The 21704-nt window shown below is 39.1% G+C and overlaps 1 protein-coding gene and 1 long non-coding RNA gene across 3 annotated transcripts in view; one reads left to right on the top strand and one right to left on the bottom strand.

Annotated features, from left to right (window-relative positions):
* Positions 1 to 21704, top strand: part of apba1a (amyloid beta (A4) precursor protein-binding, family A, member 1a) — an 82652-nt gene that overhangs the window by 41148 nt on the left and 19800 nt on the right. For both annotated transcript variants that reach the window (XM_044363573.1, XM_044363563.1), the window contains exons 3-6: positions 1481 to 3161; positions 15675 to 15773; positions 15896 to 15935; positions 19788 to 19933. In XM_044363573.1, the coding sequence (XP_044219508.1) occupies positions 1581 to 3161; positions 15675 to 15773; positions 15896 to 15935; positions 19788 to 19933 (1866 nt within the window). In that variant the 5' untranslated portion in view covers positions 1481 to 1580. The remainder of the gene's footprint in view (positions 1 to 1480; positions 3162 to 15674; positions 15774 to 15895; positions 15936 to 19787; positions 19934 to 21704) is intronic.
* LOC122990290 lies at positions 17054 to 17509 on the bottom strand. The gene is made up of 2 exons (XR_006405299.1): positions 17317 to 17509; positions 17054 to 17237 (listed from the first exon to the last, which is right to left on the bottom strand). It is a non-coding gene; the product is annotated as an uncharacterized LOC122990290 (long non-coding RNA).

The following is a 21704-nucleotide window of genomic DNA, read 5'->3' as shown; positions in this document are numbered from 1 at the left end:
CCTTTGAGTTCCTTTAATTTGCTTTTAATGAGCTGTGTTTGAAATATTCCTGTTTGGCGATGATCGGTTGGGGTGATTTGTTAGTGCAAGAACCAAGACGGTGAACACAGTGGAAAGTGATCTGATTTACGGTGTTGGGTGGGAGTTTGATTCGGGTTTTCATGAAGTCCTTTATCAGTATTTCAGGATTGTCAGATGGGTGTTTGGGGATACTGGAAAAGAGGTTGCCGTGCATGCTTCTGGTTTGAATGATCAATATGGTTTCTTTCATTGGTTTGTTTTCTTTTATCGCCAAGTCCATTTTTTCTCTGAGTGTTTTGACAGAGGTTTGGGGGGAGTTGTTGGGACTGTTCTAATTATTCAATGTATTTGCGGGCGAATTCCAGGCTTGAGCGAAGCTCTTTTATGTCTTCATGAAGTTAAACCAGTAAGTCAAGTTTTTTATTGATGGATTGTGCGACACTGACCTCGATTTCTGTTATCTATAGATCGTCTGTATCTGTGGATGATGTCTTCTCCCTTTTACAATGCTGTGCCGTATCTTGCTGAGGGGTGCCAGGAGTTTTATCTATTTTGTACTGGTTGTAATGGTGGTTGATGAATGCTTCCAGGTCTGCTAATTCCTCCAGTGCATGAAAAAATGCATTTACGGTTGTGGTTTACAGACTGAGATGTGGGTTACTTTGTTGTTAGTAATAGAAAGAAAAGTATCCAAAAGAAGTCAAATAGTCAAGGATCCGTTTGTTTTTCTCAGTGACCTGACTCACCTCCTTGCGTAACATCTCATGATACTCCTAGAGCATGCAACAGTCTGTTGATAACTGTTGAAATTAAATTCTGATTAAATCTTACATAGTGCATCTCTAAAGCCTGGCGCCACCAGCATTTAAAATAGCTAAGAGCTCTGTGATTTGCTCTTGCAGTGGTGAAGTAAATCTGCACAAATCTTTCAACTTTGGTGAACTCTGATTTGTGCCATCAACCAGTAACAAATTGTCTTGACAGTGCTGATCTTTAAGGGAATGGAGAGCTTGATAGTTGAAAACAGATGAAATGATCATAAACCCATTAGCCATGTTGCACTATGCACTCTGCTCATGTCACCAAGTATCCAGTACCACCTACTTTTCATCTGTGCAAGAACACAGAGAAGAATTTTTCTGTGCCTGTTTCTGACCAGAAACTTAAAAGTGGGTCATCTTATGGATTGTATAGGGTAGGTAAAAATAAGCCTTGGGCTTCAGCCCATTCCTTTTTCAGTCACTGATGATGTGAATCTTTATTGTGTGAAATGGATTAGTGTAAACATGTATGAAGATGTTTTTCTCAGTTGCATATCCGCACAAATTGTTAAGTTTTATTCCTTATAATGTATGACAAATAAAATATTCATTCATTCATTCAAAAAAAAAGTGCATTTCTGTCATATCTCTCCCTCTTTGTTTACTCAGATTTCCCCCTTTCTGTCTTCTTCTTTCAGTCTCTTCCCAGCAGCCCTTGTTTGCCCTGGCATATTAGAGGCTCCTGCTGATGATGGACTACTAAAACCATTCTCTGACATCGTTGGACCAACCAGAACCATGAACCCCCAGGAGACGGAGCTTGGCCAGGAGGTGATGGAGGAGGCTGACGCTCCCTCTCGCCATCGCCACAACAACCACAGCAGCCGATCTCGTAACCACAGCAACCAGGAAAAGCGCTACAGACGCTGTGAGACCCCGGCAGGAGGAGGTGCTGGCAGCAGAGCCAGGGGACCTCCGCAGCGCAGGCCACAGGAGGAGCAAGACATGCAGATGCAACATGGAGCTCAGTCTCCACAGTCTCTGCAGCCCCATCCCATTCCCCGAGCCGCAGTGACACGTTACCGCAGACAGGGCGACAGTGAGGCCCGCATCAGAGCCCAGCAGCAGAGGCACAGACAGAGACAGCAGAGAGAAGCAGAGAGAGCACAACACTTAGCACAGCAACAGGAGAAGCAACACCACACAGACATGACCCACGAGGATGAACGAGAGAGGGACGATTCAGTGCTGGCCCGCTCAGCAAGCACTGAGAGCGGTTTCCATACCCACACAGACCGGGCTGAGGGAGATGACAGCCTGGTGATGATGTCTCTGGAACCCGAGGGGCAGCCAGAGGCAGAGGACGAGGCTGGGAACTATGAAGTCCAGCTACGGCCCGAGGCAGAGGGGTACACTGAGAGCGCTGAGGCTGAACAGCAACATCTCCATCCACATCCTAACTATCCTCCTCAGCCCCCACCCCTGCCACATGAGCCTCTACCTGACATCCAAAACCCCCAGAGACAGGATGATGCCGAGGAGATGCTGAACACTGGCTATTCCAACTATGTCTACACTCAACCATTCGGCCACTCTGGAGGAAGGGGTGACGTCTCAGCTGGTCAGAGCTTGGAGAGTTTAGATGCAGGACTTGCAGACGAAGCATATTCTGAGCCATATGACATTTACTCACTCTCTGAGCATGTTTATGAGGAGATCTGTGATGCTCCCACGTCAGTTTCTTCTGCTGCAGATGGGGCTGAGGACACAGAGTCTCTCCAGCAGAGGAGGGCTGGCTTTCATCTGTTAGAGGGCCAGGTGGGAGGTGGAGACTACCATCAGCAGGAGGCGGTGGGCTCCCGTCTTCGCCACTACGACGAACGCTCAGACGGCGAGTCAGACAGTCCAGAGAAAGAGGCTGAGTTCGCACCGTACCCACGTGCCGACAGCTGTGACCAGGAGGAGGACATTAACAACATTGTGGCCGATGTGAAAGAAAGCCTTAGCTCTCAGAGTCTCCAGCGTGCTGCGGAAGACACCATTGATGAAGAAAATGAACTACCGCAGGGAGAAGAAAAATCCCAACCTGAGTCCCAAACTGACTCTGACAAAAACCACAAAGCTGCCAACCGAGGGAAGCCAGCCAGAAAACAGGCTGTCAGCCCTTCAGAAGAGCCGGTGGCAGTGAGGAACAGTCAGGAGAAGCGGGACGCTATATCTCTGGCCATCAAGGACATTAAGGAGGCCATAGAGGAGGTTAAGACCCGAACGGTGAGATCTCCTTACACACCTGATGAGCCCAAGGAGCCCATTTGGGTAATGAGACATGACCTGAGCCCCACTGCTGAGTGTGACCTGCAACCAACACTGGGGGGAGATGTAAGTACAGAAATTCAGATTATTATTGATTGATTTGTATTGGGTAAGGTGACACCAGTCCTCCCATTCATTTGAATGGGGGTAATGCGTAATGCGGCACCGCACCGGACTGCGGCCGGAAAATTGAGCCAGAGTCAACTTTTCACACCCACAACCCCACACACCTCCACTCAGCCCTGCGGCTGAACGCTGCACCGCCTGATTCGGTCTGAATATGGCCTAACACACAAGATGTTATGAGGTGAACTGAAAGGTACGCTGACATGTCGACTACACAAGTACACAGTCACACTGTGGCTGAAGACATCCTGTGTAGATTCTGATGCAGGGCTGCTGACATGCTGCTTTCATTACGCAGCCTGTGTAGACATGGTGTTATACAGTAATTGTCTGGGACAGTACTCACAGTACATTTTACTCTATTCTCTATATTTTGCTGCCCTTCCCTGGATTAATTTGCAGATGAACACACAGAACATCAAGACATTTTAAATTATGTGTAGTGTCCGTGCTTTTAGATTTTTCATTTTTTCCTTTTTAGAGAATATAAATGGTTGATTTACACAAATTACAAAAAAGAAAAGAAAAAAAACCCCACATTTCCCTGGTATCTAGCCATGCACATTGTTCAGTTTTATTTGCCCAGAATTGAGATATCTGTCTCTGAGATGGTGTACTGTCTCTATTTAAAGCTACTTTTTTTTTCCAAAGAAATTGATCTTATGAAAACTGTTAACGCTGTGTTTTTCATTGTTGTGAACAACACAAATTAAATTCCATTATTCTCCATTGTATTGAGTTGGAGGCACAACCATTTTCTGCTTTTATCAGGTATATCCCTGATGAGGGTTGAAGAGAATGAAACATTGGAAACCAATAAATATTCCAGCAGTAAGCGTGACAGTCTGCTGGAGTTTTCTAATTTTTATTATTCAAGTTTTGCTTTCCTCTGATGCACCTGTCATATATTCAGGTGTACAGAGACTTGTTCAATTTATTGAGGCTGTAACAGAAATCTCAGAGACATACAGTATATCTCAAAGCCTGGACAAATGAAACCTATACCACAGTATGTGTGTAGTTAAATACCATTAGAGTTAAAGAACAAGGCTGGCGATTTTCTATATTTTTCTTATTGTCAACATCTCATGTGCAGAGCCAAACTAACAATCAACTGTTTGTTGTCCAAAAACTATTACAAACATGTCAGTGAGCCACACCGCTGCAGTGTGACATGTTGCTTGGCCCTAAAGAATGTGGGCACGGGTTCAAAAGAGTAATAACAGTGATTACATTTTGAATCTCTTTCTCTCTCTCTCAGAACTACTCTCTGAGAGAGATAAGCAGTATGTACACACAAATCTGTGCTTAAACCATACGTACAAACGTTTTAAGCTAAATTTCCGGGATTCATCAATATGTTCTTACCTGAATTTGTTCTTACTCTGCAAACAAATTTAAAACTGCCTTAGACCATGTGTATGCACAAATCATAAACGTCTCACAGCCTTAAGAAATGATACAGTCAATATTTATTCAATGTAAACAGAATATTACAACCACAATTATTAAAAAATGATTGGACCAAAGATACAACATTTAAAAGTGTGAAATTGCTAATAATACACATTACAGTAGTGTCCCCTTAGTGTGGACACAGTGTGGATGGTGTTGCTGTTAAAAATATGAACGTGATCATCAGGGATTTGAGTGCTAGGAGCCTGCGCCCTGGTAGAGCTTCAATTATAGCAACACCGTTGCCATGTCTGAATATTTTTGAAAACCACACACAAACACTTGTGAAAGCAAGCAAATGAATGAAATTCAAGAATATGAATGAAATCAATTTGCAGTATCGTACCTAGCATTATCCTTTTGAAGTGTACAGTAGTTCAATGCAGAGACAGAACACGTTTATTCAGTCCTTTATACAGACTCTTTTTGTGTGCTTTTACATGCTATATTGATTTCTCTGCATTTCTGAGTGTGGCAGTCCATGGGCTAATGAACAACACATTGTTTTCAAAGACAACAGAAACTGACATATGCTTCTTTCTATGTCCCTCTTTGTGTGTAGAGTAAATACTACTACAAAGATAGTCATTTCCGTGAAGATGCCAACAATAGCTGGCATGAAGCCTGCTACACAGTCTGTAAACCCCACAGAGAGAAAGAATAGGAGATTTGTGTTAGCACAAGAATGAGCGACTGTTTGAAATATTAACCAAATGAAGTCACTCAAGAAGAAAAGCATCCTCATTAGGATCTTGCACTGACTCCATTCATTTTGTACAGCCTAACCCTAACCCTAACCCTAACCAACTCATGCCTAACCCTAACCTTAACCTAACCTGAATTCACACCTGACCCCTAACCTTAACCAGGACCTCAGAAATGACGTTTTGCCACATTAGGACTGCGCTTTGGTCCCCATGAGGAGTATAGGTCCCAATAAGGTTTGTGTTTATATCAGAAACAGTCCCAATAAGGATAGAAAAATGCATACACACACACACACACACACACACTACTGGTTCCAAGAAAACAGACCATATTGAAGTGAATATCACCACCTATCACCATTCAGCTCTTGTTAGCTAATTTTACTTCTTACATCTTTTTGCAAAAGAAAGTAATACACTATCAACATTAGGTTTATTAATAATGTAACATTAGGCACTAAACACACAAAATAGAACATTGTCATCTTTATATGGGAGCCAAAGGCTGTGAGAAACAATAAAAAATGGTAAGCTCATGAGACAAATATGCCATCAGTAACTGATAAATGACACCTCTCAGATGAGAAAAACAATTTATCTCAAGATCCATAGAATTCAATAGAAACTGGACATAAAATACTGGACAGCAAATGCAGAATAATTATTTGGGCTTTTTCTTTTCAAATAGGGGAGAGGGGAAGATTGGACTGTGTCAAATCCAAATTGGAAATAATCTTCATAACCTTAAATGAAAATAATCATACAGAAAATGTTTTAAAAAATCTATCAATGAAGACTCAAATGAGAGAAAGAATCACTTGCTATTGAGGAAATATGGAGTAAATAGACATATCAGGCCAATGTTTTTTAAAACAATGAAGACAAATGCAAAACAGTTGAAACAACTGTTTTAAACACAGATTATATGTTACCCTGTATGTATGTTATATTAGCCTGTCACATGTTGGGCTGACATCACATATCACCAGTGGTTCCCAAATTGAAGGCCAGCCAAGGGGTCTCAAGTTGATTAATTTTCCTCTAATCTTTTCTTTTTTATTGTGAAATATGAGATTATTTAACAATTCAGGCCCCCAAGGGTAACAATACTTTAAATACCCCTATTTAGCATTAATAAGCAGTGTACAAACATTAAATACATGGTTTATAACATACTATAATGTAGCTGTTAGCAGTTATAAGTGTCTATTAATGTATTAGTCAACAACAACTCCTCCCGTGGGCACCCATAAGTGAATGCTGCTGTATAATCAGATAATGAATGACAACTGTAATAATGTAAAATGTCATCATAGAAGTTTTAATTGTTGACAAATACCGTACATTAATTAACACGTAAAATGTCCTTATCTGCTTACAACTACATTATAGTGTGTTATAAATAATTTATTAAAAGTTTATATACTGCCTACAAATACTGAATATGGGGACTTAAAGTAAAAGCGTTACCCCTATAAGAAGGGTTTAAATGAACCCATCACTCTGGTGAAACTGCTCAGACCTCACACACATAAACAACCTGTGTGAAGGGGTCGCAAGTAGCTTCATTTTAACAGGCCATGAGTCAAAAAGGTTAGGAACCAAGCACTGCAGCACCTAAGTGGTAAACAGATATCCAGGATTTGAAACCAACAACTTCTGATTAACATCAGACAGCCCTGTAGAGAACTGCTCTGTCTCAGATGACTTTCCTTTGCTGTGTGCTGGATCTTTCATGGTGATTAATCCAAACATCGTTTTTGGCGTGAATAGAAATAACAGTCATGTGTTATTTTTCTCCTACTCCCACCCCCCTACCTCCTGTTGCCTCTCCCCCTCTTTCCCGTCAATGATTTATTCAGTATGGGTGAGAGAGAAAGGTAAAGGGTATGACAAGTTAAATAATTCAGTGAGGATCCAGTAACAGGAGGCTGTTTTCGTGTTGGCATCACCATGAACAGAACATACCTGCAAACTGTGTGTTTGAATAACACTTACTTACTTTCTTTTTAATATTACATTTAAATGAAGTGCCCACAATGTACTGCAAATGAATTTGATGAATGAAGATAAAATGACATCACACTGTCAACAAAGTAAATCCAGGCCGGCAGACAGACACAGCCTGTTGATTCCATGATGAATCTGATACCTGGGTGTCACCTGAGCAGCTGACTCACTGTAGACACTGCTGTTACGTTTGTCTACAAGCCGGCATTCATCTGGGACACTTGACCAACTGGGTTGGTTTGTGCACTGTCTGACAGCCATGGAAAACTTTTGGATGTATCATGTCGAGAAGCTTGAGGAGGAACAAGCCGAGCAGACACAGCAGTCTGACCAACATGATGAAGATGAGGTTTGGACAGTTTAAAGGGTTTATCATGATCTTTGTCTTGATATGTCCAATTGATGGTCTAACGAGTACAGTCAAATTTGTTGGTGGATCTTGTGATGTGTAGATTGCAGAGGAATTCACACAAAAATATGTTTTTATTAGACCAAAAGTCTCATTTCAAAGCCCTGCTGTGTTGGCTAATATTTATGTATGTCATCTTGAAAATGTTTAAGGATTCCTCAATAATAAATGAAATATTTTGTTATCTTGAGATACCAAACCGTTGTGTCATGATCATTATTTAATTAGTATAAATGTAAATGTAAATGGCGCTCATGACTGGGAAATGACTACATGATGAACCCATTTGAATAGACCATGAAGTATAGAAGCCTGTTAGTCTCAGATAATGACAGTCGTGGAAGAAGTATTCAAATCCTTTCCTGAAGTAAATGGAGAATACTCAGTTACCACTAAAAATCCTTCATTTAAAACATTGCTCAAGTAAAAGTGCAGAAGTATTATCAGCATAATGTTCACACAGTTTCAAAAGTAAAAGAACTCATAATGCAGAATTTTACCTATACATATGTTTTATTGTTATACAGTATATTTTCTAATTATATTATTATCACTGATGCATTAACATGGAAGCAGCATTTTAATGCATGTTGCACTTGGTCTGCTTTATATATTGTTGGGTTATCTATAACAATTCTATAACAATTCAACATATTTTATTTGTTGATAATATGTTTTGTATGTAAAATCTGCAAAGTCACCAGTAACTAAAGCTATAATGTAGTGGAATATAAAGTAAAAAGTTGTTTCCTGGAAATAGCTTTGTCATTAAAATCTTAATACAGGGAGTCATACCAGAAAAGTGATCTTTGCACACATGTAGTCCAACAAATGGTAAATTTAATGAGTGGCCACAGTATGTGTTGGTACACCATAAGTGCTTGATGAAGGTTGGGCCAAAACATGACTGATGCTAAGTATGAAGGAGCTGATGTTTGTTATTTGGACTGATTATAGATAAAATAGAGACAATGTTCAATTGGTCCATGTCTAGATACTAATTACTAGTGCAACGTTAGTTAGAACACAAGAGATGGATGAAGAAGATGAAAAAATGTGAAATGTGTCCACAGCTAAGCATGCATTTGAATGTAGATAAAGTTAATATAATAATAATTTAACAATAAAATAATATTTATTAGAGTTTAAATGGAGCAGTATAAACCCAATATAACTAAATGTCGGAACTTAGTAACATTTTTTCCTATAATTAGTACCAAATAAAATAATTCTTTCCAGGATACATCCTAGGAAATAATTAGATACTTACAGACTCATTAAGTGAAGTGTGAAGGCATTTTTCTTTTTCAGATAATGAACTTGATTTTTTTTTAAATTATTATTATTTTATTTAAAGTTATCTCAAAATCTTTTATTAGCAACCGGAGCCACTCCAGGCTCCTGTAGGTTTACTCTGATTATTTAATTGACTTAAATCTCATCTCATCATCAATCTCAGTTCATTGACATGATTTCCTCAGGCAGGATATCAACAGGCCCTTTAAAAGGATTGATTCACCAAATTAACAAACATGTATTCTCCCTCTAGTGGTATAAGCAGATAGTTTCAGTTTTTGAAATCTTGTGCTGCAAGAAGAGAGATTTTTTAAACTGTAATTTATGAAGGCTCTGGACACCATAAATGAAATTCCCTTCCCATCAGTTGTATTGGGGTGGTGGAAGGAATACCAGAGAGAGACACCTTTAAAATATGGACAAATAAAATCTACACTAACTCACTTTAGCTTTCCAGGGACTTTTGTTGCATGTCATCCCTTTTCCTATGTTTCCTGTCTGTCTCCACTATCTCTATCCATAAAAAAAGAAAATGTTTTACCGTCACTATGATAACTCTCAAATTCATCCAGGACAGTTATAGTGGAACAATTTACACAAGATATACGAAAACCATGAGTGTCCCAGCCAACTGTGACAGCTGTAATCTACAAGATGTTTCCTGCTGCTCTGTTTCTGTGTTATGACATGTGCTGCGCCCCATCTCACACAGAGGTGATATGTTGTGATGTTTTTCCTGTGAGGAGCAATTTGTCCAGTTGGTGCGTCAGCGTACTCTTTCAACTCACCTCATCACAGCTTGTGTATTTCCATTTTGCTGTCTGACACATTCGGACTCAAAAAAAGATATAATGAATTCTGTTCTGCAACTAATGCTCTTTTCGTGGGTGTGTGACTGTGCTCCTGTTTTTTGTTCTGGGCCTTTGGTCTTCCTGCCTTCTTTTGGCTGTAAATGTAAATAGACTCGAAGGTGTCTTTTACACCTCCACATTGTTTGATGCACAATTAATGCCGTCCATCTCCGTTTGAAGTCTTATATGGCTGTGTGTTTGTATCATTCTGCAAGCCTGCCAGTAGTATATCTACGATCAATTGTAGATATCAACAATGGGTTTAGCATTATGGACATATAGCACAGTAGCTCCCACTTCATTTACCGTACTTATTGCTGCTTGGACATCCGTGGCACCTGCTGATGCTATTAGCTTATCTGCTAGCCATGCCTGCATGGCTCGTGTTGTGCTCTGTAGCTCTTGTCAACATCTTAATTCACAGAACTGAAACACTAAACTGAAACAAGTATTTCAGTATCAAATGGAAGGATAACTTGGTCTCCAGAGGTCTTGTTTAGGTGGACATTAGTCTCTGTAGATTAATCTCAAATGACTCCAGGATCAAAATTGTGCACCGCTGACCTTGAGGTCTGTGGTGTAGCTCTTCCTCATTTGAGGAACAGTTTGAGAAAAGTCTGACCAAAAGAATATTAGCTATAAAACCAGCTTGTTGTTTTGGCCGTAAAAATCTGAAACCTGCTTAAAAACGCCATAGAGCTGAGAGGAACTGCACAATTGGTGACAATTTCTGTAGGTTAGTGATTACGAGTCACACACAGTCATTTGATGAATTTTTTAATATAATAGTATAGATTAGTGCAGGTATAAATGATATATGGTATTATGATTGATGTCTACTAATAAAACATAAAACTCTATGAAAGTATACTTTCCATGTCAACATGACATAAATTTTGTCTTCTACTCATGTGCACAATGGTCTGTGGAGACCTGAGATGCACAACCGAATGTCTGCACTAGTGAGGACACACCTGCATATACAGACTCTCAGTGTAGTATACAGTGCTGCTTGAAAGTTTGTGAACCCTTTAGAATTTGCAATTTATTTGAAGGGGAAATTAGAGTTGGGTGTTTCAATCAATGGGATGACAAGTAAGTGTGAGTCTGAGAGGCCCTGCCTTATTTAAAGAGAGAAATCTGAGTCTTCACAATCAAAGTCTGACCTTCACAACACAGGTTTGTGGAAGTATGTCATGGCTCAAACAAAGGAGATTTCTGAGGACCTTAGAAGAAGAGTTGCTGATGCTCACCAGGCTGGAAAGGGTTTCAAAACCATTTCTAAAGAGTTTGGACTCTACCAGTCGATTGTCAGGCAGATTGTGTGCAAATTGAAGGTAGCAGTGAACAGTAGTACCATAGGGACAGTGACAATAACACTAAATGATTAAAAAAAGAAAAATATTTAAAAAATAAATAAATAAATAAAAAATAAAAAACAAAAGCTAATTAATCTGTGGAAGAGAGGAAAGGGGAAAAAGAAGAAGAAAAAGCAAAAAAAAAAGAGAAAAAATTATATATATCTATATTAATAAAAATAATAAATGAATAAATAAACAATAATATTAATAATGATAATAATAATGATAATGGTAATAATCATAGTAATAAAATGAGAAAATTGAAAGAAATACAAAGATGTGTTATTATAGAAACGATTATAATAATACTAATAGTAAAAAGAGCAGAAATCACAGGAATAGTGGTGTGTTTGTGTGTTTATGTGTGTGTGAGTTTATTAATTAAAAAGGACGCTTTTTATTATGGTGATGATGACAATAATAATAAAAATAAATGAAATAGTAATAGTGATAACAGTAAAGAAAAATATATATATATATATAGTAAGAAGAGAGAAGGAGTAAGCAAAAAAAAAAAAAAGAAACACTTGAGTTTTTTTCTGCTTTTCCAGTTAAAGAGGATGGTCTTCTTGGTGACAGTGAGAGCAATGAGTGTTGTTTTTATGCTGTGATTGGGGAGTGTAATTGATGATAAATCACCTAACAAGCAGAGTGATGGGGAGAGTGGAATCTGGCAGTTCAATATAAGAGACAGTTTGTCAGTGATTTCTTTCCAGAAGTGTTAGGGGGGCAGAGTAGGAAGTTACCTGAGTCTGAGAGACCCATTTGGTGCATTTTTTTGAGTGTGATTTGTGTTCTGTGGTTGATCTTGTACTGTATGAGTTGGAGGTTGGGTTTATTTGTCATAGGGAATGTATTAGTGCAGATTTTGGCTCAGGAGTCGTTATCTAGCGATATGGATAGATCTTTTTCCCATTTTATGGTAGGTAAAGATATTTCAGGCCAGTGTTAAGAAGTTTGTACAATTTGGAGAGGATTTTATGAGGTGTTGTGAGCTTTATTATTTCTTCTGCTAGTGCGGATGATTGGATGTTGTCTTGTTTTAAGTCGATCTTATGTGTTATGGCTGATTTGAGTTTTAGATACTGAAAGAAGGATTTGCAGTCTGAGTTTTGGATTATGTGTCGAAGTTCCTCTGTCTGTCCAAGCAGGGAAGTTAAGTGTTTTTTTGTCTAGAACGAAATCTGGGTCTTTCCATATTGGTGTGTATTTACACAGTTTGTGTGTTAAGTGCATGATTTTGTGAGCTCCCTTCCAGGCTGTCAGGGCAGTGGCTATGGTTATGTTGTTAAAGCAGTTATGTATATAACATTTTATGGCGGTGCTAATAAATGGCAGGGTGGATATATCCAGTTCTTTCCAATGTTGTTGTTCAATGTCTAGCCAGGGAGAGGATTGTTCTGTGGGATGGATCCATTTGGTTATAATCTGTAGTTGGTTAGCCAGGAAGTAGTTTAAAAAGTTTGGTGCATCGAGTCCTCCAGTATTTTTGGGTGATTGTAAAGTGGTCAGTTTAATTCTAGGTTTTTTATTTTTCCAGTAAAATTTTGTCATTGTTGAATCTAGAGAGTTGAACCATGTGAGAGGTGGGCATACTGGGATCATTGAGAAAAGGTAGTTTATTTTTGGTAGTATTGTCACCCTGGTGATTGCTATTCTTCCGATTAGTGAAATTGGTAGATACATCCATCTGTTTGTGTCATCTTCTATTGTTTTGATAAGTTGACTGAAATTCAAGTGTACAAGCTCGATAGTCTGGGGGAAATATTAATGCCTAGATATCTTATGGTGTCTGTGCAGGAGGGGAGTAGTGGTGGTATAGCTGCTGGATTCCATCTCTTTATGGAAAGTGGTAGCAGTGTTGATTTTGACCAGTTAATTGAGTAATTTGAAATTTCAGAGAGCTTAGCGAATAGGTTCATGGTTTCTTGTAGTGAGACTAGTGGGATCTGAAGGTAGAGTAAGATGTCATCTGCATATAAACTTATTTTATGGTTTACCGTTGCGGACTGTATACCTTTAACATGATTGTTTTGGGGAGTTACAACGGGAGTTGTATCCATTTTGCACTGGTCGTAATAGTGATCGATGAATGTTTCCAGGTCTGGTAATTCCTCCAGTGTGCAAAAAAAGAAGATGCGTTCCGGTTGTGTTTTTACAGACTGATGTGTTGATTATTGTGATGAAAAATGGAAAGAAAAGTGTCCGAAAGAAGTCAAATAGCCAAGCTGTTTGTTTTTTCTCAGTGACCGGGCGCCGCCATGATGGATCTCACCTCCTTGCGTCTAGATCGTGTACAAATTGTCGTGTCCAACACCATTGTTACCCTCCTCAGAAGTGGCCAAACAACAAAGACCACACCAAGAGCAGGCGTGTAATACTCTGGGAGGCCACAAGAAACTCCATGGTAACGTCAAGGAAACTAAAGGCCTCTCTTGCAGTGGCTACAGTCAATGTTCATGAGTCCACCATCAGGAGAACATTGAACATCAATGGTGCGCATGGCAGAGTTGCAAGGAAAAATGCCACTTCTCTCCAAAAAGGACATTGCTGCCGTCTACGGTTTGCTCAAGACCACATGGAGAAGCCAAGAGGTGATTGGAAAAATGTTCTGTGGCTGGATGAGACCAAAATCGAACTTTTCAGCTTGAATGAGAAGCGTTATGTTTGGTGATGAGCAAACATTGCATTCCAGCATAAGAACCTTAACCCCTCTGTGAAACATGTTGGTGGCAGTATCATGGACCAGGACCAGTATCTCTGGACCAGGACAGCTTACAATCATTGAAGCAGCTATGAGTTCTGAGTTGTACCAGCACATTCTATAGGAAAATGTCAAGATATCTGTCTGCGAACTGAAGCTCAACAGAAAGTGGGTCATGCAGTAAGATGATAACCCTAAACACACAAGTCGCTCTACCAAAGAATGGTTTGAGCAGAAGAAAGATTTTGGAATGGCAGAGTCAAAGTCCTGACCTTAATCCTATAGAAATGCTTTGGAAGGACCTGAAGCGGGCAGTTCATGCAAAGGAGCCCACCAACATCCCTGAGTTGAGACTGTTCTGTAAAGAGGAATGGGCTAAAATTCCTCCAAGCTGATGTACAGGGCTGATAAAACAATTACTGGAAAGGTTTGGTCTGAAAGCAAGGGTTCACATACTTTTGCCTCACACAAATATGTAAGTAGCATTATTAACGTTAACATTATTAATAAGTAAGTAACATTTTCCTCAATAAATAAATGAAAACATTTTTTTTTGTCATTTGTTTAATTGGGTTCACTTTATCTAGTTTTAGGACTTGTGTAAATACCTGATCACGCTTTAGGTCATATTTATGAAGAAGTAGAGCAAATGCTAAAGGGTTCACAAACTTTCAAGCAGGACTGTTTACAGAACCTTTGGAGAACACAGGCTTTAGACACTCATGCATCAGGACACTCACATATAGCTGTCATCAGTCATGAGTGAAGCCCAGAAAAGGCTTCCGCATAAGACGGAGTGAGTAAACAGCAGAGTTGAACTGATGAGCTGGCTGTGAGTGTGAATGCTGACCAGAGAGCAGAAAAAAGTCTGTGATGTCGCTCCAAAACATGCTCTCCCAACCTAGGTGATTCTACAGCATTGTGGGTACATGTGAGCATCAAAATTACTGAGATTTGAGAATTTTAGATTATTCTCAAATTTGTGCCTAGTTTATACAATTTTAAATGGTTTGGCCCCTCCTCCACTATGTGACTTTCTGTATACTCACTCAGTAAGTTCTATTAGATCCTCCAGAATAACCTCTATATGAGATTGTACCATACCATTTCATTGCACTGCATTTGCACAGTCAGCGTTCCCTGTGAAAGTCACAACTCAGTGGAACATCCTACCTGATGATATGAAGAGCTGCAGTTCCATCAGTACATTTAAAACCAAATTAAAAAGTCTGCTAAAAACTGCTCAGTTCTGTTACCTCTGACTCTACATTTTATCTCATGGTCTTCTCATGAACACAAATAATCCTGCTTTTAATTTGACAAGCTTACAATATTAATTTCTAGTTAACATTGTAGGTGTATGGGATGTGTTATTGTGTGTAGCTTTGTATTTTATATTATGTGTCCTGTGTGTTCTTTGCTTCGTACTATTTGTTATTATTCTGTTATATGTTTTAATTGTGACCTGCAGAGGGGACTGCAGATGAAAATTAGCCATAAGTTAACTCTGGTACAGTACATCAAATGGTAACATTTATGTTTAACACTGTACATGGTGCCAATAAATACATAAATAAATAAAGATAGTGCTGCTTGATTCTGATATAACAATTACACCTTACAGAATGTACCCTGCTTTCTCCCCCTGTTCTTTCTGCAGTCTCCTGGTTCAGGCTCACCCTCTCCTCTTGGAGCAGAATCATCCAGCAGACATCTGCTGCAGGATGACAGCTTTGAATCCTCTCCCTCCAGTAAAGAGGTGTGTTCAACTTTTCACTATTTATCTGCATTTCACACACTGTCCTCAGTTTTCGCTTTTACTCATCAAGTTGAAGTATTGTTTGGAGAAATCCTAACATTCTCCTCTCTTTTTGTTAATAGTCCAGGAGAAGCCTTGCATCATTTCCCACATATGTAGAAGGTGAGTACTTCAAGATAGTTACAGGAACACTCACTCTTTCATTAAAGATATTATTATATATTTTTAATTTTACAATATTCAAAGTAAAATAAATATGTTATAAATACAAGCATTATCTTGGACCAACAGGGTGATTACAGGGTAATACAGCTGTTACTGAAGGCAAATAGAAAGGTGATAATAGGATAATGTGCTCACAAAAATAAGATGATATTAGTTTCATGTTTCCACAATACTTACAGGGCAATTTCAGTTTAATACTTTTACATTTACAAGAAAATAGCTGTCAGAATTCTAGTTCACATGCTGTGATTTCATACATGGAAACTCATATGGTAGTTTCTCTGTAATAACCAAGAGCTGTTAAATGCAAAAACATCTATTTTTTTCTTAATTTTATGGTAATAATGCTTCCAGCTAAATACTGAAGGCCAGAGATTTTTCCTGGACACGCAGACTGTAGTTTCTGTACACTATATGATAAATCAGAGATGGAAATCGCTAAACCATGTGTTTCTTGTTATGTTTTAAGTTTTGGTGTTTGGATCCTGTTGTGGAAATTGTCTGAGAACACTAAACACACATATGAAATAATACACAAAACACTGCTGGGTTGAAGATTAAAAAATATTATTGTACAATAAGGAGACAGAAGACAAAGATTTGCATCAGTTCGTCTCACCGAACAAAGAGCAAACCTATTCTATTATAGTGAGAGAAGGAACGGAGAAAAGATCTATGATTGGTCAAATCATACAAACTTGTGGATTACAACTAATGGCAAACAGCCACGGTGTATACATTTACATGCCCATGTATGCTTGATAAGAACCACATCTCCCAAGGACACAGGAAAGCAAAAGCCCGAACCTATATGTGGCCTTTGACCCCTTAACCTGTCCTGTTTACTCCAAGACCCAGGATGTTACCTTATCTGAGCCTAAACAAGAATGGAAAGAGAGGAATGGGCCTCCTAAAACATATTCCTTCTTGCAAGGACATGCACACATTAACAAAGCAAATGATCATCCTTGCACAACTCTGCACGTTAAAATGATAAGCCAACCCTTTGGTCTTTCATTACCTTTACAATCCCAAAATGCAAAGACAGAGGCAAGGACAGTTCTTGGGTAGTTTATTGAAAGAATAATATCTCAATGAAAAAAAGGCAAGAGGCTGGAGGTGGTGGCTGAGGGCTGGCTGGCGTCGCATGTGAGTTGGCAAATTGACCAGGAGATCCACCGAGGCTGAGCACGAGAAAAACAGTAGCACTGGAGACTGCAGGCGAGGCACACCGGAAAACTATACACAGGAAGAAAACTCAGGTTAGTCCATACTCGAAATAACAAAAAAGGAAAACTCATCAGGGACTCATAGTTACCGACTGCAACGGGATAATCTGGCACAGGAGTGGTGTCTTGGACAGGCTTTTATGGCAGGAGTGATGACTGATGAGCACCAGGTGTGCCTCGTAGTGAAGGCCCCGCTCAGCCAGCCACACCCTCAGCTGCACACACACCGCCAGGGAGAGAAACAGAAAGAGGGAGGGGGAAAAAGAAAACACAGAAAAACCCCAAACACAAAACCAAACACCAAAACAAATGTCACTCTGCTCCGCTGTTACGTCTATCAGCAGGTATCAACAAGGGGAGTCACATCCACCTGCTACATGACACACATTTCCTAATTTGGACATCACTCCTGGAGTTGGGGATGTTCCCCAGAGATAGAGCTAAGCTACTGACACACGTAAAATGCCCCCAAGGGACTGTCCATAACCTGTTGTTCACCTTTTCCTTTCCACAAAGTTAGGTTGTAAAAAATAGGCAATAAATGAAAAGTGCAAAGCAAGAATCACCTTTGAAGTTCTTCCCCACACGTTACATGCTGTGCTGTCTCTGTGTTATGGGTGTATAAATAGGTAGGGGTCTGTCTGCAATGAGGTGATGAGTAAAGTTTTAGCTCAGTAGTCAGCACAGTCATCTATCTCATTTCAAATAAACATACCTCATTAAAAATAAAATACATAACAGAGAGCTTTTGAAAAAAATGTGCATCCTAAAGTAAAGTCAATCAATCATATTGGCTTTTAGATAATTTATTTTCTGTGGCTTCAGTTCAGATCATTAGAGTGAGTATATTTGTGCTTATATGAGACATACTGGTTTTGAACTGCCTGTAGGAAGTAACCTAAGAGTCTGTCCATTCGTGAATAAAAGCTGCGTTTTCACTGTTCTTCACTACTTACCTCTCTTTTTAGAGCAGACCATGTGCAAAAATCTTTTTCTGACTTGCTGTATAGCTCTGACTGCTGGCTGTGCTCATGACATGCAGTCTTAGAGCCATGAAACCCTGCCCCACTGCTGCATAGAGTGCTGTTCACTTATTTATTTAAAGATTATTAATATTAAACCTGTCGCATGTCCAAATTTCACCAGATTTGTCACTGCACTTCCTTGGCTCCCCAGCAATACACCTGCCAAGTTTGAAGTAGATCGAATGAACGGTTCTTGAGATATTTGATGGACATACAGACAGACAGACAGACAGTCCTTGCTTTATAGTTAGATTGCTTAGACATTAATGGCCACACTCATTAGGTGGACACACAGATTGCAGTTTAAGTCTGACAGGCACAATATCAGTGACATGCTGGTAAGCATCCTGAAGAAATGATAGAGGATAGTCTTTTAACCTCTGCCTGAAGATGGCCTGCTGTCAGTGTTTGGTAAGTTGACAGTACCTGGTAACACACAGCTTATTTAACTGCAATGCTGATCTAAGCCAGATGTAAATGCTGCATCAGCATTTCCTAAATGTCAAGACCTTCAGTCGCCAATAGAGAGAGAGAAGGAGAGAGACCACGTGAGGGGGAGAGGGGAACAGGGGAGGTGGATGAGGAAAGATTTCAATTCATCAGTCGCATTACATCAGTGCTTTATCTCATGGACTAACACACACACACACACACACACACACACACACACACACACACACACGCTCAGGTTCTCTTTATAATGAACATTTCTCTGGCTGATGTTTATTCTCCTACAGTATGTCAATAAACTGTGTAATTTGGTACAAAGTACAAAGTAGTCTTGAAGTTCTGAGACGGTTTGTATAATTAGTTGTGTTGAGTTTCAAAGCAGTTGTTGATTTCCAGGGGAATTTCCATGATAGATCTACTACATTCAATTTAATATTCATCATCCTTATATTACTGGAAACTTAATTGTCCACATGCGTGTCTCCTTTTACAACTGCAGATGCAGATTATTGTAAGAACCGTTTATGGATGGCTTAATAATACTGAACATTGCAGACGACTTTCTAGCTTTGGTTTCACCACTTATGAGAGAGTGTTTTATATAATAAAATCAAGAAAAAGCCAAAGAAAGCTAGTGAATTTTAGGATGCTTTCTAAAGATGAGCAGTAGTTGTGTGTATCAATATTGAAAGATAAATTTTCACAAAAAATTATACTTTGTTATTATGATATTTCTGATATAAAGTAATAATGAATACAGTAACCACAGAATCACAAAGCTAACTTTACTACTGAAACATTTTATTAAAGCACTGCACACTATAGCAACATACTGTATATATTAAAACATATCTGTGTTATATCAAGAAACCTTTCTTGTCATATGTTGTTATAACAAAAAGATTTGTAGCTTAAATAGAACACATCACAACCTACATGATTAAAATTATGTGTGTGTGTGTGTGTGTTTCATGCGCCACTAGTGGGGTATATTTTCTCTATTTAAGCTCAAAGCGGGTAAATATTGAGACTGAACCACCCTCCTGCTGTCCTCCCTCGTCGTGTTTATCCTTCCCTCCCTCCAGTCCCAGGCCCATGTGATCCAGAGGACCTGATCGATGGGATCATCTTTGCAGCCAACTACCTGGGCTCCACCCAGCTGCTATCAGATAAGACGCCTTCCAAGAACATCCGCATGATGCAGGCACAGGAGGCTGTCAGCCGCATCAAGGTGAAAAACACACACAGTACGCACTCAGACACACTCCTATGCTGCAGTATTCACACTGGTGTGAAGTTAGTTGATTGTGTTTGTATTTTTGCAAGCCACAGTCAAGTCTCTTATGTTCCAAGCTTATTCAGACTGCTGCATTCTGGCTTTTAACTAGTTCCAAATGAACAGATTATATATTATAGTTTGACATCATATTGTACTTCAAGCCATATTCTAGACTCTGTTTTCTGTTGGTATATGACTATACAACAAGTTGTATCTTTCTGTAGCTCTCTATCTATCTAAACTAAAAGATCCAAAGAAAACTAAAACACCAAACCATTTTTAACTATTTTTTGGTAACACTTAGTTTTACAGGTTTAGAATTTCTTTAGAATTTCTAGGATTTTTTTCTGAAATGAACTACAAAAGCTGTACCAATTGTACAGTGTCTCAATTTTTCTAAAACTAGCTTTCCTATAGGGATGCTATCAGTAACGCAAACCAGTTAAGATTTATACCATTGTATATACGCTTACACTGTCTTATAGACAAAATCAAAGCAGCACAACAATTAAGGACACAAACAGCCTCTGGGTAAGTGCTTTCATAGAACCTGGCTGTCCTGGTTCTGGTACTTTTCAGTATTTTAAAAAAAGATTTGTTAGGAAACAGGGACCTGTGAAATAAAATGTTATCTTATTTTCAACATGTATGCATGTATGTCATAAAACATGATATCCTGAAATATCTATTTGATCCTTAAGTGTAAAAGCTTCAGTTACACTGACACTTGCGTTAAACACAGCTTTTAAATGATATATAAATAAAAGTAAGCTGACAAAGTCCCAGGATGACTGACCTTCAACAGGCTAGTGTAAAAATACTGTAGATGTATAAACTAATGCATGATGTTTGTCATGTGAATCTTCATACAGAGTTTCACTCTTTATTAGTGAATGTGTATGGATATATATTAATTTTCATGTGTTTACCTGTGACTGTTTCACTCCCCCATACTCCTGTCCTGTCACATGACCAGAGTCCTCGGTTGGGCCCCAACCACCCCACCCTCCCACCACTTGTTTATCGTTCCATATTGTAGCTGACAGTGACTCAGGCATTTTTCAGCTTGTGATAAACACATAGAGCCCTCAGCCAAACACACACACACACACACACACACACACACACACATACAGTGCTGCTTGAAAGTTTGTGAACCCTTTAGAATTTTCTGTATTTATGCATAAATATGACCTAAAACATGATCAGATTTTTACTCAAGTCATAAAACTAGATAAAGGAACCCAATTAAACAAATTAGACAAAAACATAAAACAAAACAAAAACTTTTTCATTTATTTATTGAGGAAAATTATCCAATCTTACATATTTGTGTGAGGCAAAAGTATGTGAACCCTTGCTTTCAGTAACTGGTGTGACCCCCTTTTACAGCAATAACTTCAACCAAACCTTTCCAGTAATTGTTTTATCAGCCCTGCACATCAGCTTGGAGGAATTTTAGCCCATTCCTCTTTACAGAACAGTCTCAACTCAGGGATGTTGGTGGGCTTCTTTGCATGAACTGCCCGCTTCAGGTTCTTCCACAGCCATTCCAAAATCTTTCTTCAGCTCAAACCATTCTTTGGTAGAGCGACTTGTGTGTTTAGGGTCATCATCTTGCTGCATGACCCACTTTCTGTTGAGCTTCAGTTCGCAGACAGATATCTTGACATTTTCCTATAGAATGTGCTGGTACAACTCAGAACTCATAGCTGCTTCAATG

The sequence above is a fragment of the Thunnus albacares genome, chromosome 2 (assembly GCF_914725855.1).
Source record: "Thunnus albacares chromosome 2, fThuAlb1.1, whole genome shotgun sequence".
Lineage (NCBI taxonomy): Eukaryota > Metazoa > Chordata > Actinopteri > Scombriformes > Scombridae > Thunnus > Thunnus albacares.
Note: the sequence above shows the minus strand (reverse complement) of the source record. Positions and strands in the feature narration are given on the sequence as shown.